The sequence below is a fragment of the Neovison vison genome, chromosome 1 (genome assembly GCF_020171115.1).
Source record: "Neovison vison isolate M4711 chromosome 1, ASM_NN_V1, whole genome shotgun sequence".
NCBI lineage: Eukaryota > Metazoa > Chordata > Mammalia > Carnivora > Mustelidae > Neogale > Neogale vison.
Window position 1 is genome coordinate 25,156,025 of NC_058091.1, and position 27,663 is coordinate 25,183,687.

Genomic DNA, 27,663 nt, shown 5'->3' on the forward strand with positions numbered 1-27,663 from the left:
GCCTTCAGTTCTTCCTGATATTTTAAACTTCATCCTTAGGGGAAGCCAGATCATTGGGAGCTATGTGTATTATATACTCTATTTGTAATAATAAAGTAAGCTAGAGAAAATTTTATTAAGAAAACCATAAGAATAAATACTATATATAGTACTGTACTATACTGTACTAATAAAAAGATTCACATGTAAGTGACCCCATGCAGTTCAAACCTGTGTTGTTCAAGGGTCAACTGTATAAGAAAGTGACTTAAGTTTTAATTGTGTGCATTACTTACAGCTACAAATTATTAAGTGCTTAGTCTATCAGACATCATGTTAGGTGCTTTCAGTGTGCATATTTTAATTTAATCCTCCCAACCATCCCTTGGAGTAAATATTATCTCTGTTTTACAAGTCAGGATACTGAAGCTCAAACAGGTTACACATTTCATAAATGCCAATAATAGAGTTCAAACCCACGTTTATTTGATTTTTAAATCTGGTGGCCTTATCTACTATGTAAGCTACTGGAAAATCTCCCAGTGTCATACTATACAGCCTTAAGCATCTATATAAATACCTTGAGAAGCATTTTGATTTTAAACTTCATTCCTAGTTTTATCCTTTTTTGTTACTTTTATCACTTTACTGATTTTCTCAATTACTTACTTTTATATCACTGTAACACTATGTTTTTAATAAATTGCCTAAAATCCTTCTGGATTTATAGTCCATTGAGGTATAAAGAAAAAGAAATTTTTAAAAACCCTCTGAATACCTCTAAAAATTACTTTTATTTATAAATGTTGGCTGGGCTTTTCTCATGTCATTTGCCTTTATTAAATCTTCAGGTTTATGTTCTAGTATACACACTGCTTAAGTCATGAAAAAACTGAGCAAGACCTTCTACTTTAAACTGTCCTTTGGTGCTTTTAAATACAATGAACAGATCTCACCCCAGTCTTGCAGTCAATATGTATTTAACCTTGGTATAAATAATCACATGCTTGAGGAAAGGGATGAATGAATGAAAATTCAAAATAGAAGCTATTGTGAAAATTCCATTAGCTTGCTCCCTTCCCTTGACTGAAGCAGGGAATGGCCCAGTTTGCAGTATCCCTGACCTCTACCTACTGGTGCTCTGTAATGGTTCTCTTCAGTCTTTCAGTCTAAGATCCTAAAGGGCAGGCAGGGGTGAGGGGTTTGGAGGGGGAGGTGGGTGGGAGAGGCGGGTATCTGCCTTCGTTCTCAGGTCATGATCCCCAGTCCATCCTAAAGTCTGGCTCCCTGCTCAGCGGGGAGCCTGCTTCCCTTTCTCCTGCTGCCCCTCCTCACCGCTCATGCTGGCTCTTGCTCATTCTCTCTCAAATAAATGCATAAAATCTTTTAAAAAAATAAATAAAAAAATCCTAAAGGTATTTCTTGTCTATGTTGGAACAGGTGATCTCCTAATAAGGTCACTGTTCCTTGTCATTTTTAGAAGCTTTTGGGAACCAGGCTGTCTCTTCTAGCCGGCTCTGGGTCCTCTGTGTTCCTAATGACCTGGTAACAAAGAGCCAAAGAGAACATTCTGCCTCCCTGGTTTCAAGTGAGTTTCTTGGTAACGCTGGGGGCCAACACAGAACACTGACTTTCCCCCTTGCTCCCGGGGCTCTAGGTTGTGTTGGGATGGCAGGTTTTGTGATCTCATCACATTTTTTCACTCCAGTGATGCTTCTGTGGTTGAATCTAACTTCTCTTTGTTTTGCTGTGTCTTATCAGGGAACTCATCTTACACTTGTAGCCAACCTCGCCTTTCAGAATTGCTAACAACTTCAGGACTTAATTAGCTGAAATACAGAAACTGTTTTCCACTTAAATTCCCGAACAGCAATTTGGTAAAATGAGATCTACTAGATTTAGGGTGAAGATGGAGAAGAAAGAGAAACAAATTAGGTATCATTTCATGCTAGTTGGGTATTATTATGTGAGAACAGTCAATGTTTCACTTTCCTATTTCCAGATTCAGATCATCAGTGCAGCTCAAGGAGAGGCCCAGGAATAAGAGAAATTACATAAATATCCTTTGAAAAAAATTCAGTTCAAAGTACACACACATTAAAAAAAGACTGGGGCAAAGATTTCTTGTTTGCTTTATACATCATATTAGCTCCTTCAAACTAAGATGGTTTTCCCTTGTCACAAAAAAACGCAATTCTCTCTTGTGAATGTCTTCCTCTTTCAGGGATTCAGAGTCATGATTCATAAGAAAACTGGTGGGGCCGGCACAGAAAGGTTTTATATAAACTTTGTCAGACCATTTGGGAGTGAAGGATCCTGGGAGGAGAGAAAACTGTTAATGAGAAAGTACCAGGCAAGCTAACTTCCCACCATGCAACATTCCAGTGGCCCTGCAGAAGGTTCTGCCACTTAGACTTCTCCTGCGTGTACCTTGTATTCAGAAAAGACTTTTTCCTTACTAAACAAAGCGAATTTATTAAATAACAATTCACCTTCCCACTTACAATTATCGGTAGTACGTAAGTGCCAAATTCGAAGACCTGATCAACACGAGATGACAAGGGTGTTCTGGCAAAGACAAGCCCAATAATGAAACTTTATAGTAGTGAAATGAATGGTTTTCATAGAATTTTCTTTCAAATTGAATATGGATTCTCGTTACTGTCCCTTTGGGCTCAAGGGACCCAAACAGAGGGCATCTGTAAAGAAACTAAGAGGGTAAGGAGACTGTAAGTAACAGAGAAAGCTCGGGTGAGGAAGGAGGCTGTGGCATCCTCACCAGATTCTCTGCCAGTTTTTCAAACTGGGTATACTTGTCTATCTTGAAACTTTCTCACTAAAATCATGCTCCACTGCCTCCCAAGTTTCAAGTCCAATATGGACTCTTAGGTTACAACAAAAGTTTCTGTGACACCAGCGAGTTACTTTGTGGTTGGTAAATAGGAGAATGAGTTCCATGGAGTTGTTCTAGTTCCTTGGCATGGGGTCCTGCGATGGCAGAAGTCACATTTTCAATGTTAGCAAAACAGGAGAAAGTGTTCAGTCACTGCAGCTCTATATTTAGAGCAATCGAGAGCGTCTGCACCTGCGCTCGTCCCCAGAGGGGCGTACCCCAGTCTTGCATGACTCTGGGCCCAGCACGTCGCACTTCCTCCAGCGCTCGGAGCACCTCCTCTACCTCCTTCCTCAGCACTCAGAAGCAAATATTCCCATTTTATTGTTTTTGTGCCTTTTTTAACATCCCCCAAGGCAGCTTCCACTATGTTAGAATTGCCCATCTGCCTGGCTGGTCACGTTCTCTCTGGAGGCACAAATTATAGCTTTTATTAGCACTTTGGTTACAAAGATGTGGAAGTTCTGAGAGGCTTATCCCTAAGCTTACTTGTACTCTAAGCTCTGTTCTTATTGATGAACATTTTTGCAGAATGCCTCACTTTCCACGAACATGTGTCTGTGTTAATGTAAAAATTCTGTACTTTACACTCAGTGGATACCTCATAGATGCTGATAGTGATTTATAATTAACGGTATCACAAGAGTTTTAAAAGGTGATTCCAATGAACGACTGTGTTGGCAAGGAACCAAATTACAGGAATTGAGCAGGATCATCGGACTTCTCTCGAATATAAAATCTTCAAGTTATTTTAATTTGCGTGCTATACTTATCGCTAGTGTTTTAGAGAAACAGAAGCTAACTTTTCAATTTCAGAGATTGATGAACCATCATCCATTAGTTCTTGAAGTTGAATAACAGGAAACTGTACTTGTTTTTCAAACCACTTGGCAATTTTAAGGAGCTGCTGGTCACAAAATGCACGTCCAATAAACTGTAGTCCTATTGGCAACCCCAGGTTTGAGAGAGCCACAGGGACACTCACTGCAGGCAATCCTGAAGACAAGAAAGAAACCTATTAGCTGATTACTTCTCCACCCTAAGAAGGGGAGAGTTCTGCTTTCTAGTGCTAGTAGGTGTAAGACAGATAAGGTTTAAAAAATGACAGAAGTCATACAATATGCACAGGCTTTTGTTCCTTCCTTTGCTCACTTAACAATATATCTTGGAAATCACTGTGTATCAACTCACAGAGATGTTCTTCATTCCCTTTTTATAGCTGCACAGTACTCCATTATGTGGTTTGTACCATAATTTTTTCACCCATGCTTCTATGGTTGGGCATTTAGGTTGTTTTCAGTATTGAGCTATTTCACACCATGCCCAAGTATACATGTTTTTTGGTATTCTTTTTTTTTTCTTTAAGATTTATTTATTTATTTGAGAGAGAGAGAGCGCAAGGGGAGCGGAAGAGAGAGAGAATCTCAAACAGACTCCCCACTGAGCGTGAAGCCCAGTGATGCAGGGCTCAATCACACCACCCATGAGATTACGACCTGAGCTGAAATCAGGATTCCGATGCTTAACTGACTGAGCCACCCAGATGCACCATGGTTTTTGGTATTCTTGAAAGTCTCTCAGATAAACAGGGATTGCTTCATCAACAGATAAATGCATATGTAACTAGATGTTGCCAAATTCCTCTCCAAAAAACTGTACTATTTTGAACTCCCATGAGCAAAATGCTTTTTCCCTATAGCGTTACCAACTGAGTATGTTGTTGAGCTTTTGAATGTTTGCCAATTTGATAGATAAGAAATAGTAGCTTGTTTTTAATTCCACGTTTGGAGCAAAGAAAGCAAAAGATCCTGGGATATCTTGTTATGCCATAAAATAAGGAAGTTTTTAGAAATTAATGGGGATAGGTCTAAAAGCTACATGCAACTTGAAAGGGCTCTTGTTGGCCAAACAGTTTCAGTATCAAAGCCAATAATGACAGTAATTGTTTATAATACACTGAATTAAAAAAAAAAAAAAAGCTGTCTTTAGAGAAGACTGCTAATGTATGTACAAAGAATGATAGAAAAATCAGCATTTTTGTCATTCTATAGGAGATAATTCAGGCAAGATTCATCAGCAGATCTCAAACTGGGTTCAAGATTTTTGGGGAATCTGATAGTCACACAATCTCAGAGTACCACCTCACCATCGGTTATAATTGATCAAAGGAAAAATGTAACTTTACACACAAAACACCTGGCAGTTACTTCCTTCACTAAGGGATCGACTTAGTCTCTGAAAGTGGAACAAACTGACATTAACTGTTTCCCGACACGGAGAGTATGCAGTATTTCTGCCAAAATGTTTCCCAATCATGACTAAGTAATCTAGCAAATCCAGATTATGGAAGGGACATCCTATAGGGCAAGCGCACTAGGCTCTTCAAAAAAGTCAATGTCAATTAAAACAAAAATTTTAAAAGGTGGGGGATTTCTCATCAGAAACTATGCAGTCCAGAAGAAATTAGCATAACATTTCTTAAGTGCTAAAGAAAAAGAAATATCAAGGCCAAATCCTGTATCCAGTGAACATAACCTTTAAATTTGAAAGGAAATCAAGCGTTCTTAGGAAGTTAAGGGAATTGGCTAACAGCTTACCTACCCTAAAAGAATGGCTAAAGGAATTTAAACAGAAAGGATATGATAAAACAAAGAATCTTCATATACCAGGAATAAATGAACATAGTAAGCAAAAGTATGGGGAAATACAATAGGCTTTCCTTCTCCTCTTGAGTTTTCTACATTTTGTTTGATGATTGAAACACAAATTATAAAACAGTCTGATGTGTTCCAAAAGGGGAAAAAAAAACCCAAAACAAAACAAAAACCAAAACCCAAAGCAGAAAACTGGGGTATTGTTCTAAATTTTAAAAAGTAAACAAATATAATATATCGGGGGAAAAACAATTTTATAAAAGGCATTTTTGGTACAATTGAGAATTTAAATATGGACTATATCTGGAATATTATTATATTCATGTTAGTTTTTCCAGGTGTGATAACAGAATTGTGGTTATGCAGGAGAATGTCATCATTTTTACAAGATTTATGCTAAAGTATTTAGGAGTGAAGTATCATGATATTGCAACTTTCAAATTATTTGGCTAAAAAAAAAAGTGTATGAATGTGTGTGTGTGTGTACAGAGAAAGAAAGGAAGGGGAAAGCAGATAAGACAAAATGAATGAATCCAGGCAAAGGGAATATTGGTATTCATTACACCATTCTTTAAACTTTTCCGGAGGTTTGAAAATTTCCAAAATAAAAGTTAAAATTATGCTATTAAGTAGACTGACTCCGAGTATGTGTGTGCACATTACCGCCCCCCACCCCACAACGTACACACTTTCCTAAGCATTCCAGAAGGACAAGCTGTTGCCTTCACGGAACAGTCTAGCTGGAACCTAAGTTGAAGACCAGGGTGCCTGTCTAAAAATTTGAAGAAAACTAGAACATTCCCAAGGGATCCTCACCTGCCATATTGACAGCCTGTGTAAAAATGTCATCCTCGGCGCTTCGTGTCCTGTTGTCTTCTTTAATGAACTCCAGGTATGGTGCTGCCCCCCGCAAGGTGGTGGGAGTCAGCAAGACATCCACTCCAGAGTTAAAAACCTTCACAAAATCATTAGCAATGAGTCGTCTCACTTTCTGTGCCTTAATGAAATAATTCTCATAGTTTCTGTGGAAAAACAAGATGATATTTTAAGGATTTTTAGATTTCTTTGGATCAATTTTCACAGAGAAGGCTTGTTATAGAATGACTGGATTCTGACCTTTAAAAGCAGGTAACACGAAGATTCCTAATGACACACATAAATGATTTTTCAACTGTGCTGTTATTTCTAAAAATCTGAGTATCAGGAGTTTAATCAGAATTCACTGCTAGACACAATTCTATACATATAATCACAGAATAGTGATATCATTAAATAAGTGGATATCATCCACTTTCAGGGATATCATTAAACTAGAACTTTTATTTTCAGGTGAAAAAAAAAATGAAGTGCATAGCAATTAAATGACTTTCCAAAGGTTACGAAGACAGGCAATGGTAAAAGAGAGACTAGAACTTAGGTCTCTGGAGGCTTATTCTAATCCTCCTTCTATTATAACGTCTTATTTCAACTGCAATATAATGAGAATTCATTATTATAAGGATTCTGAAGTTTTGTAAAATTCTAATGTGCCATCCTAAGTAGCCACTAGGAAACAGTCTCTGGAAACAGAAACTGGAGAAAGTACACAGTGTTTGCAATTTTGTGTTTTATGGCTAGGTATGCCCCAGGAATGGGAATGTGAAATTCAAGAAAAGATACTTACTTTACTGACAAGATTAAGGAATTAGCCAGCTATAAAAATGACTATAAATCAATGATGCAAATAAAGGGAAAAAGAAGGCACTCTTTGGATCCTCCTGAACCAGAACAAAGGCAGGCAAAAGTACGGGTTTAAACTTCAGTATGTCACCTGTAAAAATGGATATAACTACTCGTCTTACTGAGGACCAAATATAATAAAGATAAAAATGTGCTCTTTTTTTTTTAACTCTAAAAGAATCCTACAGAAGTATCAAATCTCTTTACTATCATTTGACCACAAGGTCTCTAGAGAGATAAATGCAGGTATTACCTATAATTAATACAGTAACACTTGATGGCTTAAATGATGTCATTAATGGCATTTTCCAAACCTCAAATTTATTCAAACACAAGCCCAGGTTTTTTTCTATTAAATTTCTTCCTACTTTAAATACGGTTCAAAAACAGAACTTTTGTTTCCATTAATGATAGAGGGATGGAATTTACCCTGCCATAGTAACATACCCTAGTATTTACCCATAGTAATTTACCCTGCTTTATTTTGCCTAGAAAGCTAGGCAAAATAAAGCAACCATTTTTAGATATTAGACAGCAGGCATTCAAGAGAGGGAGTTCTGAGAGAGGGGAAGCCAGTAAGTGAGCCCTTTAATTTCCCCAGTGTAATGCCTGGAGGCAGTTTCCAGGCCTCAGCCCAGACAGGAGGAACCTACACAAAGTTTTCAGGGGGCAGTTTTCAGGAAGTTAGGGACGAGGACTGGAAGTTCAGGGAGGTAAAGAAAACTGGAATTTTCTCATGGAGTACCAGAGAGGAGAAAATAGCATACAGAAAGAGTTCAAGAGATCTGTAGAATGATCCCTCAAGTCTTTGGCTGAGTACTGATCTGTATGCATGTAGGGAGAAGAAATTCTCAAGGCTGGGGATAGAATCACTGAAAAGTCAAACAACTGCAAGAGCTCATATAGGGCTAGAAACAGGGTGTGTTCCTAACAGCCGAAGTGGAAAGACTTCATAATACATGAGGCATCTGGCAGAATTCTTCAAGGGTACTGCCTAAAGTAGAGTTTAAATTAGCCAAGACTAAAGGCCATTTTGGACTCATCCTTGCAAAGCTTTTTTAAAAGGAAGCCTTGAAAGGATCCAACCAGATTCTGAGTAACTATTTATTTATTTATTTATTTATTTGACAGATAGAGATCACAAGTAGGCAGAGAGGCAGGCAGAAGGGGCGGGTGGTGGGGGAAGCAGGCTCCCTGCTGAGCAGAGAGCCCAAGTCAGGGTTCAATCCCAGGACCCTGGAATCATGACCTGAGCCAAAGGCAGAGGCTTTAACCCACTGACCCACCCAGGTGCCCCAGATTCTGAGTAACTTAACTGCATCCCAGAACAAAGCCTGACATGGTTTAAAGGAATTCAACAAAAATTCAGCAAATGATAACATAAAAGTCACTATGCCCAGTCATGCAAAAAAGCAGAAAATATAACCCATAACTAGGGGGTAAGAAGCAATCAATATAAAGAGATCCAGAAACAACAGAAATGTGCAAATTAGCAGATAAAAACATTAAAACAGTTACTGTAAATATGTTCCATATGTTCAAGAAGGTAGAAGAAAACATGTATCATGAAGAAACCAAGGAGATAAGAAGACCTGCTTGGAAGTTCTAGGAATGAAAAATGCAAAGTAGGAAAGAAAACTGACCCTTGATACGGCTGACAGCAGGTGACACAGCAGATCAGTGATGAAGACAGTAATAGAACTATCCACAAGGAAGCAGAGAAACAGACTACAAAAGAAAAAAAAAAAAAAAACTAAAAACAAACAAAAACCAGGATGGAGCCATCAGTGTGCTGTGGACAATATCAAGCAGATTAACGTACATCTGAAAGGAGTCCCAGAAGAAGGGGGGAAGGTCAGAAAAAATACTTTAAGAAACAGTGGCCAAAACTTTTCCCAATTTGATTAAAATAATAAACCCACAGATCCAAGAAGCTCAACAAACCCCTAAACACGAGGAAACCAGGGAGAAAACCACACCAAGACACATCACAGTCAAATTCCTGAAAACCAGTGATAAAGTCTTAAAATCAGCAAGGGTGTGTGCATGGTGTGTGTGTGTGTGTGGTGGGGGAAGACATGTTACACACAGAGGAACAAAGACAAGAATGACAACATTTCTCAGAAACTATGCAAGTCTGGAGGCAACACAACAAGATCTTTAAGGTACTGAAAGAAAAGCAATCAATCTAGAATTTGATACTGAGAGAAAATGTCAAAATTAAAATAAACACTTTTATATATAAACAAAAGCTAGAAGAACTAATTGCCAGCAGGATTATACTACAAGAAATATTAAAGTTCTTTAGGGAGAAAAAAATTACACCAGATGGATATTTGGATCTACACAAAGGAATAAAAAAGCACCAGAAATAGTAAATATTTAGGCAAATATAAATGACTTTTTTTCTTGTTTTAAATCTCTTTAAAAATTATTTAAGGACAAAAGAAGGCAGGAAAAAACGTTAAAAGAAAGAACAGATAGGACAAATTGAAGACAAACAGTAAAAATCAGATTTAAATGTGGCTCATGTTCTTTAAAAATAAACTGTGGATTCCTAACTCAAATTTGTTTTGTTTTTTGAACAAAAGGTAGTAGAAGAATGACAAAATTGTAAACTGAGGCACCACATGAAGAAAAAAAAAATGTTATGAGTTGTTATAGTTCCTGGCACATAAACTGACTTTTTAAGACTTAAAAAAAAAAAAGTATACCCAAATTCCATTTTTCCTATCACTCATGTCTATCCTCCCCTCACAAAACAAGTGAGCGAACAAACAAAATCCCTCAAAACAAAAAAGCGGACTTAAGTTCTCTGACTCAGGAGATAGGAATGCCAGCAGAAATTCTCACTTCCTTTTGTCAATTCCCTCAACTGATGACCATGGAGAAGCTTTCAGACTCCTCTCCTTCAGTTTCTTTATATGCTGTTAGATAGATACAAACACAGTGAAAGATAGAAAGATACAAACATAGTGATCCGAAGGGGCATGTGCACCCGAATGTTTATAGCAGCAATGTCCACAATAGCCAAACTATGGAAAGAACCTAGATGTCCATCAACAGATGAATGGATAAAGAAGATGTGGTATATATACACAATGGAATACTATGCAGCCATCAAAAGAAACGAAATCTTGCCATTTGCTATGACGTGGATGAAACTAGAGGGTATTATGCTTAGTGAAATAAGTCAATTAGAGAAAGACAACTATCATATGATCTCCCTGATATGAGGAAGTGGAGATGCAACATGGGGGGTTTGGGAGGTAGGAAAAGAATAAATTAAACAAGATGGGATCAGGAGGGAGACAAACCATAAGAGACTCAATCTCACAAAACAAACTGAGGGTTGCTGTGGGGAGGGGGGTCAGGAGAGGGTGGTGGGATTATGGACATTGGGGAGGGTATGTGCTATGGTGAGTGCTGTGAAGTGTGTAAACCTGGCAGTTCACAGACCTGTACCCCTGGGACTAATAATACATTATGTTTATAAAAAAAATTAAAAAAAATTGTGCCCTGAGATATACAATTTGACTCGAATCAATATTTGGCAAATGTAGCATTTTCCACTTAATGAAAGTCTTTGCTTAGAAAACCTCTCAGCAGGGCGCCTGGGTGGCTCAGTGGGTTAAGCCGCTGCCTTCGGCTCAGGTCATGGTCTCAGGGTCCTGGGATCGAGTCCCGCATCGGGCTCTCTGCTCGGCAGGGAGCCTGCTTCCCTCTCTCTCTCTCTGCCTGCCTCTCCGTCTACTTGTGATTTCTGTCAAATAAATAAATAAAATCTTTAAAAAAAAAAAAAAAAAAAAGAAAACCTCTCAGCAACATTTCATTTTCTTTTCCTACTCCAAAATCATTAGTCATCTGGTAAATACTGAAAAGTCTTATTTTTTAAAATTGTAAATTGTTTTTTAAAAGTTTTTGTTTGAATTCCAGTTAATTACCACACAGTGTACAATACAGTGATTCAATAGTTCCATATATCACCTGGTGCTCAGGTGTTCCTCATGACAAGTGCCCTCCTTAATCCCTGTCATCTATTTAACCCATCCCCCCATCTTCCTCCCCTCTGGTAACTATCAGTTTGTTCTCTATAGTTAAGAGCCTGTTTCTTGGTATGGCTCTCTCTCCCCTCTGCCCCACCCCTTGCTCATTTTTTTTTTTTCTTAAATTCTACATGAGTGTGATCATAAGGTATTTATTTATCTTTCTCTGATGACTTCTTTCGCATGGCATTGTACTCTCTAGCTCCATCAGGGTCACTGCAAATGGTAAGATTTCATTCTTTTTTATGGCTGAGTAATAGTCCATTGTGTGTATATACCCCACATCTTCCCCATCCATTCCATCAATTGATGGACCCTTGGGCTGCTTCCATATCTTGGCTACTGTAAATAATGCTGCTACACAGGGATGCATGTATCCTTTTCAATTAGTGTTTGTGTATTCTTTGGGTAAATACCCAGTAGTGTGACTGCTGGATAGTTCTACTTTTAACTTTTTGAGGAACCTCCATACTGTTTTCCAGAGTGGCTGCACCAGTCTGGGTTCCCACCAACAGTGCTGAAGGGTTCCTTTTCCTCCACATCTTCGCCAACACCTGTTGTTTCTTGTGTTCTTGATTTTAGCCATTCTAATAAGTTTGAGGTAATATCACATTATAGTTTTGATTTATAGGAAAAGAGTCTTTTATGTTCTGTAGAACATAATCAAATATTTTTAGGTTTTTATTTTCAAGCTTTACCAAAATATAATTGACATATAAAATTACGTGATTTCAAGGTGTACAATAATTGTGTACAAAAGGTGTACAAAAATGATAATTAGATATATGTATATATTGTGAAATGATTACAATAGGGTTAATAACACATTTATCACCTTATATAATTATAATTTTGAGTGTGAGTGTGAGAACTTCTAAGATGTACTCTCAGCATTTTCAAGTATATAACACAGTACTGTTAATTATAGTAACTATGCTTTGTATCCCCTGAACTTATTCATCTTTTTTTTTTTTAAATATTTTATTTACTTATTTGAGAAAGAGGAAGAGAGAGAACATTATTAGCAAGGTGAGGGGCAGAGGGAGAACCAGACTCCCTGCTGAGTAGGGAGCCTGATGTGGGGCTTGACCCTGGGACCCCAGGATCATGACCTGAGCCAAAGGCAGACCCTTAACTGACTGAGCCACCCAAGTGCCCCCAGAGCTAATTCATCTTACACTACAAGTTTGTACCCTTCGACCAACATCCCCCTATTTCCCCCAGCCCACAGCATCTCCCTGTTTCCCCTAACCCACAGGCCCAGGCAACCACCATTGGACACTTAGGTTATCTTCCTGTCTTCGCTGTTGTGAAAATGCTCTGAGATAATGATTTCATTTCCTTTCGCTACATTCTCAGAAGTAGGATTGCTGGATCATATATGGTAGTTCTATTTTTAATTTTTTGAGGAACCGCCATGCTGTTTTCCATCACGGCTGTTCAAATAGTATTTTTGGAAAAAGTAATCCTAAGTATCAGCTCTGAAAGGATACACAGAGGAATAAAATGCTTTCTGTCCTTGAGGGAATATAGAAAAACTCAGGAAGCTATTCATTAAAATAATCATTCTTGCCTTTTCACACTTCTCATGTCCTCTTAAACAGACCTGATGTTAAGCAAGATGAATTCTATTCACAAGATGATGAATATATTTATACTAAAGACAATCTAAGTAGGAGCCCTAGTAATTTAGAATTCTTTCTTGGAGCAAACAGATACTTAGTGTAGGGGAAGACTAAATTGATTTGCTAAATTTTTCAAGATACACCAATGTAACTTCCTGGTTAGGTCTCCAACAACAATAAGCCAATGTGGCAATAATAGTCAGGGGACATGTAAAGAGGCTAAAATTCTTTAGGGCTTCCTACTTAGTTTTGTACCAATTATTTTGCTAGATGTCAATTTTTTTTTTTTTTACATTCGAATAACCAGAAACTAAAAGTACTATAAACAGGTCTTTAGTTATGACTTCTAATTCAAATAGGGATTTTGCTTCTTTAGCAAATATCTCAATAAGACCTGATAGATATGCAACTAATATACTCTTGAGTGTTCAAGAATGGAGAAAATTTCTGATTACTTACTTTTTATTTTTTATTTTATTTATTTTTTAAGATTTTATTTACTTATTTGAGAGAGAGCACAAGCAGTGGGAGAGGCTGAGGGAGAAGCAAACTCCCAACTGAGCAGGGAGCCCAATGCAGAACTCTATCCCAGGGCATCAGGATCATGATCTGAGTCGAAGACAGATGCTTAACCAACTGAGCCACCCAGGTGCCCCATTACCTACTCTTTTAATAAGAAAAAATTTCCCGCGAGAATTCTTCCTCTCACCACATCATTAAACCCTTCTCGCCTGGTTGCAGCATACATGGCTTCAGTAGACACATTGATGTCACACCTATGACCTAAAAACAAAAAAAGAGATAAACATTATTTGAAAAGGAAGTAAAGTTTTGGCTGAAAAGCAAGTGCAGACTCACATTTCTGACCAATATTAACATTTTGGGAGACTGTCCTTAGTGGCTCCTCTTCTTTATCTCCTAAGACTCAAGGAGAGAGCAGAAAATAACTACGAAGGAAACTTCATTTGTTCACCTCCTCATCCCTCCCTCTCTCATTCCCTCCCTCCATCCAAATATCTACCAAACTCCTACCATGTGTCAGGAACTACATTTGACAGACTGAGAATATAAGGACAAGACACTATTCCTGTAAAATATTCACATTTCAGAGAGGGAAGCCAAACATACAGAGATATTTATGATGAACAGTGTAAGCAGAAGGCTAAATGACAAAGGTAAGACGATTCACTGGTTTACTTGTCTAAATCATTAACCTTATCTCTGGGGATATATATTTTTTTGTCACAAATAAGTAAAACTACCAAATGTTGGACACAACTACCTAAAAAATCCCAAACACAGCCATCTTACCATATTCGAGCCCATCAAATCTTGCCATATTCGATGCCACTTCCGATGTACACAATACATGGTAGCAGACAATTGAATAACTGGTGTGAGGCAGGGACACTTCAATTACTTTGGCCCCCTCAGACTCAAAGAGGTTAGCGGCTTTGGACCAAAAAGATCGCACTTCACCTGATAATTCTGGTGCAAGATATTCCTTATTGGAAAAAGTCAAGATATGGAAATTAGAACATCTGTATAGATGGTTTTATACAAATATGTACATTAGGACCTTTGGCAGTACATTAGAAAACCTGATTAAATTGCTAGTAGGCAGCTAGAGCGACTGAATGAATTTAAGAGTGCTTACAGCATGACAAGCTCTATACTAGTTATTTATGAGAGATATTAAACAATAATATCAATATTAACAATATTAAATATTAACAATATTAAAGATGAGAGAAATGGCTGGAGACCCCATATGTGTTAAATGTTCATTATCAGATACTCTGCTAGATGCTTTTCAAAGATTCTCTCACTTAATGCTTTTGCAGAAACTTTTGTATAAGGAGTCTCAGGTTGAACATTTTTTTAAAGTGGGCTCCACTGTGGAGCCTAGCAGAGGGTTTGAATTCACGACCCTGAGATCAAGACCTGGGCTGAGATCAAGAGTTGGATGTTTACCCGACTGAGCCCCCTTCATTTAATGCTTTTAACAATCCTATGATGTAAGTATTATCATCCTTCATTTTACTAATGAAAAATACTGAGACTGGACAAGTTAAGTAACTTTCCTAAAGCTACAAAGCAGGTAAGTAGAGGATCTAGGATTCTTTTTTTTTTTTAAAGATTTTATTTATTAATTTGACAGACAGAGATCACAGGTAGGCAGAGAGAGAGAGAGAGAGAAAGGGAAGCAGGCTCCCTGCTGAGCAGAGAGCCCGAAGCGGGGCTTGATCCGAGTACCCTGAGATCATGACCTGAGCCGAAGGCAGAGGCTTTAACCCACTGAGCCACCCAAGCGCCACCCCCCCTTTTAAAAAATTATTTATTTATTATTTTTTTATTTGACAGAGCTCCCAAGTAGGCAGAGAGGCAGGCAGGTGGGTGAGGGAAGCAGGCTCCCTGCTGAGCACAAAGCCCAATGCGGGACTCGATCCCAGGACCTTGAGATCATGACCTGAGCCGAAGGCAGAGGCTTTAACCCACTGAACCGTCCAGGTGCCCCAAGGATCTAGGATTCTAAACTAGGTCTCTTTCTACAACCTATGCTTTCTCTAAATCCTTAAAGGGAGGCACAGCTATTATCTTAATTGAAATTTTTAAAGAAAGTATTTCTCTACAGCGGTGGTCTCAACTGGGGGCAATTTTATCCCCTTTGTCTCAATCAGGGGATGTTTGGTAATGTCTGCATACATTTTTGTTTGTGGGGTTGTGCTGTTTGTGGGGAACCGCTGCTTCCAAGGCTAAAGGCCAGTGACACTGCTAAGCATCTTACGATGCACAGCGCAGTGTCCCACAATAAAGAGTTATCCAAACAATCAACTGTTAAGCTTAAAACTCAATAAGTCGTTTAAAGGTCAGTAATTTAACATATTGACATTCATCCATGAATTACTCAGTTGCTACTGTAATAAATGCAGTAGCAATACTAATGACGGTAGTAAAGAAGGTAACATGTATTCAGCCTTTACTATGGAAGGTATGGCTCTGGGCTATGTTGTTTACACCCCAGATTAGCAGATTATAGCCTCCCAACCAGATATAACTTGCCAGTTTTTTTTTTTTTTAAAGATTTTATTTATTTATTTGACAGATCGAGATCACAAGTAGGCGGAGAGGCAGGTAGAGAGAGAGAGAGGAGGAAGCAGGCTCCCTGCTGAGTAGAGAGCCCGATGTGGGGCTTGATCCCAGGACCCTGGGATCATGACCGGAGCCGAAGGCAGAGGCTTTAACCCACTTTTTAAAGATTTTATTTACTGATTTGACAGAGAGAGAGAGAGAGAGAGGTCACAAGTAGGCAGAGAAGCAGGTAGAGGGGGAGGGGGAAGCAGGCCCTCCACTCAGCAGAGAGCCTGATGCAGGGCTCAATCCCAGGTCTCTGAGATCATGACCTGAGCTGAAGGCAGAGGCTTAACCCACTGAGCCACCCAGACGCCCCTTTCCAGTTATTTTTGAAAATAAAGTTTTACTAGAGCACAGCCATACTCTAATTTACATATGGTCTGTGGCTGCTTTCACACGACAGTGGCAGAGTTAAATAGTGACACTAAACATTGTATGGCCCACAAAGCCTAAAACGTTTACCAACTGACCCTTTACAGAAAATGTTTACAGACCCCTGCTTAACATGATTCATTTTTTTTAGTGAGATAAAACTGACATACAACATTATGATAGTTTCAATATATGATTCAATATTTGCATATATTAAAAAATGATCACCACAATAAGTCTAACTTAACATCCATTACCATACACAATGACAAGAGTTTGCTTTTCCCTTGTGATAAGAACTTTAAGATCAGGTGCCTGGGTGGCTCAGTCATTGAGCGCCTGCCTTCAGCTCAGATCATGATCCCAGGGTCCTGGGATAAGAGTCCCACATTGGGGTCCCTGCTCGGCGGGAAGCCTGCTTCTCTCTCCCGCTCCCTCTGCTCATGTTCCCTCGCTCACTCTCGCTCTGTCAAATAAATAAAATCTTTAAAAAAAAAAATAGAAAAAAACTTTAAGATCTACTCTCTTAGTAGCTTTCAAATATGTAATATGGTATTATTAACTATGGTCACCATGCTGTATATTACATCCCCATGATAATTACCAAATTTAAGCCTTACTGTTCTCTGAGATTAATACTGTTATTATCCCCATTTTGTAGATTGGGAAATTGAGCTTAGATTAAGTCATGTGCTGGGACTGCAGAGCTAATTAAAGTGGCACAGCAGGATTCAAAGCCAACTGGTCGGTTTCCCAGGTCTGTTCCCTGTGTTTGACTTGCTAGCATTTCTGTAAAGTAATAAAAGGGAAGAGTTACCTTCGGAATTCCTATACATAGTTTGCTCACATCTGTCAAAGTGGGAAGTGTAAATGGTTTGACAGGGTCTTGTATTGTGGTAGAATCTTTGGGGTCATGCCCGGCCAGCATACCTGTAAGGAGAAATATTTAGGAATGACAGACAGAATGTTTTACAGGGAAATTTATAATGTTTTGAAACTCTATGGAATCATATAAATACCCAGCACAATTGCTGCATCGTCCACACATCTGGTTAAGATTCCTGGCACATCCATTGAATTCACCAGGGGAATGAGGCCATGACGAGAAACTAAGCCATAGCTTGGTTTGAAACCAACAACCCCACAGTGGGCAGCTGGATTTCTGGTCGATCCTCCTGTATCTGATCCTAAAGCCCTGGAATTGAAATGGAATTTTCTTTAGAAGATCTCCAATTATATCTAGAATCTATTTTTAAGTGTATATACTTTTAAACTTTATTCCCCCTGGTTATACTGAAGTCAGACATGCTTGTCTCAGAGAACTCCTAAAATACAGAAGAAGTGTAAAGAGGTAACAAAATATTCTACTGCCTAAGGCAAACACGCTGTTGACATTTTGACATATTAACTTCAAGACTTTCTTTAAATGCAGTTTTCTTTCGTGGCTCAGGTCATTTTGTAATTTTAACTTCCTGTCTCTTCTTTTCTTATCATGAGCTTTTTGCTAGCTCATTAAAATTACTGAAAATTTAAAATATGTACAATATCCCATCATAACAATTGGTGATTCCCAGGATTTTAAAGCCTGTTCTCCTATCAGTATATACACAGACACCTTATACCTTCCTTTAATGGCAGTTTTACAGTATGCTTTTACAAACTAAACACACCTCTCCCAGAAATTCATACACAGAACCTTCCGCTACCTCATTTAGAATCACGGATAGAAATGTACTTTAATTTATTTAAACATATACGTTGTTGCCAACTATGATAATAACTGCATAATAAATTACTTTGTAATAAACACCTTTGAACATAAATCTTTGCCCATATGTCTGATTATTTTTTAGGCTGGCTTCCAAGAAGTAGCGTTAATGAGGCATTGGGTCTGCCTGTTATTCTAAATTCTTAATCTGTATTGTCAAATGACTTGTCAGAGAGGCTCTGCCAATTTATATTTCCAACTGCAGTGAATCAGATTTGGGCTTATGTTTCATTATCATCACTGAGTACTAGCAGTTCTAAAAGCTGGTTAATCCGAATAACGAAAAATCTTTGTTAATGTGCATTTGCGAATAATTTTTCACATTTATTTGTATTTGCATTACCCAACTATGAAGTGCCCATTTCTTTGCTCGGTTACCTAGAGAGTGTATGTTTTTCTTATTAAAGACAAAACCAAAAACTAATCTTGAGGACATTTTGCTAAGTGAAATAGGTCAGTTTTAAAAGCGCAAATACTGAATAATATTCACTAGAGGTACCTTGAGTCTAAGTTCCTAGAGACGGAAGGTTAAAGAGTGATTGCCAGTGGCTAGGAGGACAGGCAAATGGGAAACTGTTTTTTAAAGGGTACCGAGTTTCAGTTCTGCAAATGAACCAAATGCTGGAAATTGGTTGCACAACAATGTGAATGTATTTAACACTGAACTGTGCACTTAAAAATGGTTAATATGGTAAATTTTAAGTGAGATACATTTTACCATAATTAAACATTTTTTTTAAACCTTATTTCAGAGTAAAAGTTTTTCTGATTCGAAAAGTGTATGTGCCAACTAGAAAATTTAATGTTATATATAAGTATATGGAGTATAAAGTGAAACTTCTCTTATCATCACTGCCTCCCTAATAATCCTGTTATGTTTTGATATACTCACGCAGATACTTCCATGCAACTAATATATATATATGTATATAATTATTTTAACAGAAAGAAGGTCATCTTGTACACAGTATTTGGCAACTTATTTTCCACTTAACAGTGTACCTTTGATCTCTTTCCCTGACACTACAAAGCTTTCTAGCTGCTTCCTTTTAGTGGGTACATAATACTCCAAGAACCTTCCTGTTGTTAAAACTATCATAAAATCAGCAAATCCAAAAGGGGAAAAAACAAAGTAGAACACTCAATACTTTGGGACCCATTCAAACTGGAGTTACTTTGGGTCTGTGCTTCTCTTGACTATACCCAGAATAAATCTTCGGACTGAACAACGCTCCTACCAGTCACATGGCCCTTGAGCTCTACAGAAAATGCAAATGAGATTGTCTTTCTTAGCAAGTCCGCATAAGCTACAAAATCAGGCTGTTGCTTTCACAATTTCTAAAAGGACACATTTTCTTATTAGGATTCACTGACGGCTGTGTAAAAGTAAAACCTGCATTTCCATAGGAATTATGTGTCAAAATGCCATCTCCTCAAAGCACATTCAGGAAGATGAACATTAAGTAGGGTGATAAGGGTAAAAAAAAAAAAAAGCACCTAATCTTGCAGTCCTAACTTGTCAGAGCTCTCATTAATATTAATGCAATGCTATAAAATTCTACAGAGATAAAATGAAATGGTTTTACTTGTAAATAAGATTTCAGAGAAACACAAAAAAACAAAACAAAACAAAAAACCCCCCAAAAAACCCCCTGAAGAATCTAAATCTCCACAGCTCTACAAAATATAAATAATTTATTGGTTGCAATGTCTGTGAAAGAGCTTAGTTTCAGTGGATAATTAAGGAGAAATAAAATACACACGGTACTGCTAAAGAAACACATTCAATTTTATAGTGAAACCGAGAAAAGTAAATAATAGTGGTATTTATTTACTCTTCTTTAAGCGGTTAAGAAATGCTTTACAAATGGGAACTTAAAACATAAAACATGATGGATGGATTCTCCCCAAATACAAAATAGGACAGTTGAAAGTCAGCTCCTAACAAATGGGAAGAAAACTTTACTCAGTGACACCCATTTTTAGTTGTAGATTTATGAAAACACTATTTTAAATATTCTATTGATACACACCAGGAACATTTCTTGCCTCTCTCTCTCTCTTTTTTTTTTTAAAGATTCTATTTATTTATTTGACAGAGAGATCACAAGTAGGCAGAGAGGCAGGCAGAGAGAGAGGAGGAAGCAGGATCCCTGCAGAGCAGAGAGCCCCATGCGGGGCTTGACCCCAGGACCCTGAGATCATGACCCGAGCTGAAGGCAGAGGCTCAACCCACTGAGCCACCCAGGTGCCCCGTTTAGGTGAAGGATAAACCATCATTAGCAGGTGAGCAGCACTCAACTAAAGCCATGGTATCTTAGTCCCTAAATATTTATAACATCAGTGAGTAGACACCCAAATAAATTATTTTAAAAATGAAATTCAGTTATGCTCACTGGTTTTATTCTGCAAGATAAACAAAATCATGTTTTAAAGAAAACCAGATATTACAGAGGAAGAGTTAAAGTACTATCTTGAAGTTAAATGTATAAAATGCACAGTACATATACTGTACAGCCGAGTGTATTTATAAGCTATAATTCTGATATACCATCGAGCACCAATAACTCACTAAAAACAAATAAAAATAGCACAGTGCGAACTACTCTCTTGTTGCGTCCTGAGGCTGGTTTCTGACTATTTGTATCTGGCTGGGCTTACAGTACAAACAGAAAAAAGCATCTTACGCAAAGCATGTGAATGCTGCTACCGCCGCCGCACTCCCTCCTGAGCTTCCTCCCGTTATAAGCCAGTCTGAATCCTCCTTCTCCCCGTGGGGCTTCTGCTTCCTCTTTTCTCTGTATTGTTTTGAATAACTCCAGGGGTTTTTAACTGGTCCAAATGCACCATCTGTGCTTCCAGACCTGAGATGAAGTGAAGCAAGATATCTTCATGAAACTCATTTTATATGAAAATTTCGCCTCCTGATTACATTGTCTGTGCCTAACGCCGTATAATCCACTGGAACTTGAATGGGAAAAGACAAGAATCCTGCTTAAATGCAGCCTTCATTCATTAGATGGTTGAGGAGGTAGAGGATGGGAAGTAAGAGCATGTGCTAGAAAGCAGAGAAAACTAGTCTGTTAAGAAAAAAGGATTTTTACCCCAGTTGATCATCCAATTCAGCTTATGATGATTTCCCTTGTAAATCATGGTCTTCCAGTTGTACAGGGTCATAGACATTCAAAGGGTTAACAAGAAATCCTCTGAAGGATTCCCTCTTTTACCCAGACATTTTAAGACAAGCATAAGTTGACTAATAACTTATTTTAAAAAATTTGAAGTAATTTCAATCTTACAGGTGAATTGCAAAAATCTAAACAATATGAAAAGAACTTTATACCCTTTACCCAGATTCACCCATTATTAACAAATCACCCGATTTGCTTTGCCATCTGTGTGCTTTATGTGTGTCTGTAACATATACAAATCCTTTTTGTTTCCGAACCACATAAGGGTAAATTAAGTATATCATGGCCCTTTACCCTTAAATATTTTGGTATGTATTCAAGTGCATTTCCTAACACTAAGGTCTTCCCTTGTGCAGCTGCAGTACAGTTATCAATCTCAGTAGAATTAACATCCATACAATATTTTTATCTAACCCACGGTACATACCCCAGTTTGGTCAGCCGATCCAGTAATGTCCTTTACAGCATTTTACCCCCTCCCAGTACAGGATGGAGTCTCGAGTCTGGTATTGCATTTGGTTATTATCATCTTTTTAGCCTCTTGTTGTCTTTTTTTTTTTTTTTTAAGATTTTTATTTATTTGAGAGAGAGAGCATGAAAGAGGAGAAGGTTAGAGGGAGAAGCACACTCCCCATGGAGCTGGGAGCCCAAAATGGGACTTGATCCCGGGACTCTGGGATCATGACCTGAACTGAAGGCAGTTGCTCAACCAACTGAGCCACCCAGACGCCCTCTTTATGTACTTTTTAAGTCATTCACCAGCCAACAGACATTGAGTTACTTCCAGTTTTTGGCAATTATGAATAAAGCCACAATAAATACTGTACTGAAAGCCCCTAGCCATTGCTTTTATGTAAATATAAGTCTAACTCTCAAGCAAATATGTAGGACTAAGAATGTTGGATCATATGATGTTTACCTATATAAGAAACTTACAAATGACTTTCCAAAATGGCTATACCATTTTGCATTTCCTACCGACATTGTGTGAGAAACCTAATTGCTCTGTATCCTTGCCAGCCCTTGATATTGTCAATTTTAAGCCATTCTAACAGGTGTATGTATCTCCTTGTGGTTGTAATTTGCATTTCCTCAATGACTAACCATGTTAGCTTTTTTCCATGTGTTTATTGCTAACTATGTATCTTCTTTGATGAAATTTCTGCTTACATATTTTACCCATTTTTTTTTTTTTTAATTGGGCTGTTATTTTTGAGTTGGGTAAGGTTCTATGTATACTGGATGTCAGTTCTTTCACAGATACAGGTTTTGTAAAGATTTTCTCTCAGGCTGTGGCTTGTTTTTTCATTTTTTAGTAGTGTATTTCAGAGTAGAGAAGTTCTTAATTTTAGTGAGATCCAATCTATCAGTTTTTTATTTTACGGCTTGTACTTCATGCATCTCATCTAAGAAATCTTTGCGTAACTCCATGTCACAAAGATTTTCTCCTACATTTTCTTCTGTGAGTTTTAGGTTTTACTTTCCTTGGGCTCTTTTAATCTGGGAATATTTTCGTGGCCTTCCTTTATTTTTTATGATATACATATTCTATTTTTATTTTATTTTTTTAAAGTTTTTTTTTTTAAGATTTTATTTATTTATTTGACAGACAGAGATCACAAGTAGGCAGAGAGGCAGACAGAGAGAGAAAGGAGGAAGCAGGCTCCCTACTGAGCAGAGAACCCGATGTTGGGCTCGATCCCAGGACCCTGGGATCATGACCTGAGCAGAAGGCAGAGGCTTTAACCCACTGAGCCACCCAGGTACCCTAAAGTTTTTTTTTTTAATATTTCATTTATTTGACAGAGATCAGAGTACAAGTAGGGGGAGGAAGCAGGCTCCCACTGAGCAGAGAGCCAGACGTGGGACTTGATCCCAGAACCCTGGGATCAAGACCTGAGCCAAAGGCAAACACTTAACTGACTGAACCCCCCAGGCATTCCAAATATTCGTATTTCAATAGAATGTTTCTCATTTCAGACTTACCTTTTGTTTTCTGGTTATTAGTTTAAGGTTTAACATTCTCAGCTGGAATACTGCATAGATTATGGTGTGTCCTCAGGGAATCACATCTAGTGTTACACGATGTCCACTTACATTCACTGATTATGTTCATTTTGATCAGCTGTTCAAGGCAATGTCCTAATAATCTATGTTCGAGTTTACTCCCATGTAAATTCATTCAACATGTATTACAGAGTGCCAAGAGATACCACTGCAAATCAGAGTCAAAGATTCTGCTTCTATGGAACAGGGAGCATAGACCAAGCAAACATTACAAATATGACAAGAGTTATAAAAGGGAGAATAGAAAGTGCTTTTGGTGACACACTGAATGCTTTCTCCCCCAAATCAGGAACAAGGCAAAGATATCTGCTCTTATTACTTCTACTCCATGTTGTACTAAAGCTAACCAACACAATAAGAAAGAGAAATGGAAGAAATAAAATTGTCTCTATTTGTAGACTACATGATCATTTACATACAGTATACCAAAGAATCTGCAAAGATCAACTAGAACCAGTAAGAGAGCTTAGCAAGGGCATGGGATACAAGGTCAATATACAAAAATCAATTATATTTCTATATACTAACAAACGATTAGACATTGAAAAGATAACCATGTTATATAGCATTAAAAATTACTTTTAAAAAAAGATTTTATTTATTTATTTGAGAGAGAGGTCACAAGTAGGCAGAGAGGCAGGTGGAGAGAAGTGGGGGGAAGCAGGCTCCCTGCCGAGCAGAGAGTCTGATGTGGGGCTTGATCCCAGGACCCTGAGATCATGACCTGAGCTGAAAGCAGAGGCTTAACCACACTGAGCCACCCAGGTGCCCAGTATTAAAAATTTGAAATACTTGCGAGGGGGGCTGTGCCCGGGTGGCTCGGTCTGTTAAGCATCTGCCTTGGGCTCGGCTCATGATCTCAGGGTCCTGGGATACACCCCTGCATCGTGGGGCTCCCCACTCAGCAGGAAGTCTCCCTCTCCCTTTGCAACCCCCCTACTTGTGCAGACGCTCTCACTCTCAAATAAATAAAATCTAAAAAAAAAAATATTGAAATGCTTAGCAATAAATCAAATTACATAGAAGATTTATATGCAGAAAATCATAAAAATACCGCTGAGAAAAATTAAACAAAATCTAAGTAAATGGACAGATACAAGGTGTTCATGGATCAGAAGATATATATTAGGATGTCAAATCTCCCCAACTTGATCGATCTATAAATTCAACACAATCATAATCAAAATCTCATTAAGCTTCTTTGTAGAAATCAGCAAGATGATTCTAAAACTTCTGTGGAAATGCAAAGGACCTAGCATATGTAAAATAATTTTGAAAAAGAAAAACAAAGTTAATGGCTCTTTCTACCTAACTTCAAAGCTTATTGCTATAAAGCTGTAGGAATTGGGGCACCTGGAAGGCTCAGTTAAGTATCTGCCTTTGGCTCAGGTCATGATCCCAAGCATGTCAGGCTCCCTCTTCAGTGGGGAGCCTGCTTTTCACTCTTCTTCTGCTCCTCCCTCCCCGTCTCCTCCTGCCCACTCATGCTTTCTTACTCTCTCTTGTTCTCGCAAATAAATGAAGAAAATCTTTTAAAAAATAAAGCTACGAGGGCGCCTGGGTGGCTCAGTGGGTTAAGTTGCTGCCTTCGGCTCAGGTCATGATCTCAGGGTCCTGGGATCGAGTCCCGCATCGGGCTCTCTGCTCAGCAGGGAGCCTGCTTCCTCCTCTCTCTCTCTGCCTGCCTCTCTGCCTACTTGTGATCTCTCTCTGCCAAATAAATAAATAAAATCTTTAAAAAAAAAAAATAAAGCTACGGAAATCAATATAGCATCATATTAAAGTAAACAGATATACGCAGATCAACAGGACAGAATCCAGAAATAGATGTGTGTGTGTGTGTGTGTGTGTACATATTCCAACCGATTTTTGATAAAGGAACCAAGGTAATTTAATGAGGAAAGAATGATCTTTTTTTTTCTTTTCTTTCTTTTTCTTTTTTACAAATAGTGCCAGAACTATTGGACACGTGCAAATAAATGAACCTTGGCTTTATTCACACCACATACAAGAAAATTAACTCAAATGGATTATGAGTCTAAAGATAAGAACTATACAACTTATAGGAGAAAAATCTTTTGTGACTGTGGGTCAGTAAAAATTTCTTAGTTAAGATACAAAAAGCATTGGGGTGCCGCCTCTCTTTGCCTGCCTCTCCACCTGCTTGTGATAGCTCTCTGTCAAATAAATAAATAAAATCTTAAAAAAAGATACAAAAAGCATTGATCATAAAAGAAAAAAAGATGTAGTGGACTTCATCAAAATTAGGAACTTTTACTCTTTTTTTATTTTTTTTAAAGATTTTATTTATTTATTTGACAGACAGATCACAAGTAGGCAGAGAGGCAGGCAGAGAGAGAAGAAGGGAAGCAGGCTCCCCGCGGAGCAGACAGCCCGATGCGGGGCTCGATCCCAGGAACCTGAGACCATGACCTGAGATGAAGGCAGAGGCTTTAACCTACTGAGCCACCCAGGCACCCCAGGAACTTTCACTCTTTGAAAGGAATGTTCAGAGAACGAAAATACTTGGAGAAATTATTTGCAAATGATTTGCAAATTACCTATCTAACAATGGACTTGAATCCAGAATATATAAAAGAACTCTTAGAACTCAGTAAGAAAAACAACCCAGTTTTTTAAAAAAAGGGTAAAAGATTTGGATACATTCTTCACCAAAGAAGATACATGGGTAGCAAAATAAACACATGATGTTTAACACCATTAGTCATCAGGACAATGCAAACTAAAACCAAAATGAGGTCTGACTGTATACCTATTAAACAATAAAACATAATCTCATAGAGGGACTGAGAAACTGGCATTAGGGTCCTCAAGAAATCACCTCAGGGCTTTTGGGTTACCTATGTTTAATGAAATTAAAGACAGAGATGAAAGAAAGAAATACAAGAGAAGAAAATTTCAATTTTATTTACCCCATTGCGAACTCATCTAAATTGGTTTTCCCCATCAGGACAGCTCCCTGATCCAACAACTTCTGAACAACTGTAGCATTATAAGGTGGTACGTAACCTGAAAAAAATTCAGTTATTTTTATTGTAGGAGAGAAAACAGTGAACATGCAAGAAACAAGATTTTAAACTATAACTAAGCTGGTCATATGACATGTATTCATTATTCCTAATTTGAGTAGAAGATAGGACTTTCTTCCAAAAGCTAGTTAATTTTAATTTTCCTACTGCTAATTGCTATGTTTTCCAAAGGGAGTTGTTATATTCATTTTTTTTTTAAAGATTTTATTTATTTATTTGACAGAGAGAGATCACAGTAGGCAGAGAGACAGGCAGACAGAGAGGGGGAAGCAGGCTCCCCACTGAGTAGAGAGCCCGATGTGGGGCTCGATCCCAGGACCATGAGAACATGACCTGAGCCAAAGGCAGAGGCTTTAACCCACTGAGCCACCCAAAGTCCCTAAATTCATTACTTTTATCATCTAAAAACACTGACTTTAACAGTTACTACTACACAATACTGAATGCTAGTATAGTAGCCAATTCATTTGAAACTAATTGCACATCATTATTTTGCTCATTGTACTTGAAATGCTATATCCCATAGTAATTTTTTTATCGGTTTCCAGTCAGAAACAGATCTTTATTCTCAACTGAAATTTCATCTAGTGTGTACTCCGAGACAATTAACAACAATCCACCTATCATGGGGCATACTCCTCAGAGACTTCCTTTCAGTGTGTAGCACTCTGAGCAAGATTTTGCCATGTCTTTTTCCTTCTAGGATCCAGGAATCTTGAGAAACTGGTTTGTTTCTGACCCACTAAACTGTAAAAAATAAAACTAAGCATCACTATATACTCAGATAAATAAAAGTGATAGAAGAAATGGAGGAATTGGGAAACAAAAGACAACTAGACAATAGTAGCGAACCCTCACACCACCCTCAAGAGAGGGGCGATGACAGCCATTTCCTCCCTAGTCCTGTGGTATGGATGAGTGGGAGTCAGAGGGCACTGAGTGTGTGTGTGGTGGTCAGTGAGTAAATCTTCCTAAGTAGGATTTCTAAAACATCCTTCCTAAGTAGGATTTCTAAAACATGGGATACATCCATTAAGCTGGCTTACCTCTAAGGAGGAATTCTGCATTCCGAAAGAGCCAATAGTGAAAATATTCCAGCCCAAGTACTCCTTTTGCAGATATAATTAGCCTGAGACTACCCTGGTGCTTTAGTATCTTATCTTT

General features: G+C 38.1%; 1 protein-coding gene across 5 annotated transcripts in view; it reads right to left on the minus strand.

The window, feature by feature from the left end:
* Window positions 1-2,106: 2,106 nt before the first annotated feature.
* QRSL1 (glutaminyl-tRNA amidotransferase subunit QRSL1) overlaps window positions 2,107-27,663 on the minus strand; it is a 34,255-nt gene continuing 8,698 nt past the window's right edge. Inside the window, exons 4-12 of one of the 5 annotated variants that reach the window (XM_044244650.1) lie at window positions 26,383-26,479; window positions 20,879-21,055; window positions 17,443-17,618; window positions 17,241-17,353; window positions 14,228-14,420; window positions 13,775-13,840; window positions 13,582-13,699; window positions 6,343-6,548; window positions 2,107-3,868 (exon numbers count right to left, since the gene is read on the minus strand). In XM_044244650.1, coding sequence (XP_044100585.1) covers window positions 3,648-3,868; window positions 6,343-6,548; window positions 13,582-13,699; window positions 13,775-13,840; window positions 14,228-14,420; window positions 17,241-17,353; window positions 17,443-17,618; window positions 20,879-21,055; window positions 26,383-26,479 — 1,367 coding nt within the window. In that variant the 3' untranslated portion in view covers window positions 2,107-3,647. Of the gene's footprint in view, window positions 3,869-6,342; window positions 6,549-13,581; window positions 13,700-13,774; window positions 13,841-14,227; window positions 14,421-17,240; window positions 17,354-17,442; window positions 17,619-20,878; window positions 21,056-26,382; window positions 26,480-27,663 lie in introns of those variants that run through there. The other 4 variants (XM_044244665.1, XM_044244658.1, XM_044244673.1 and 1 more) reach the window with 4 other exon arrangements.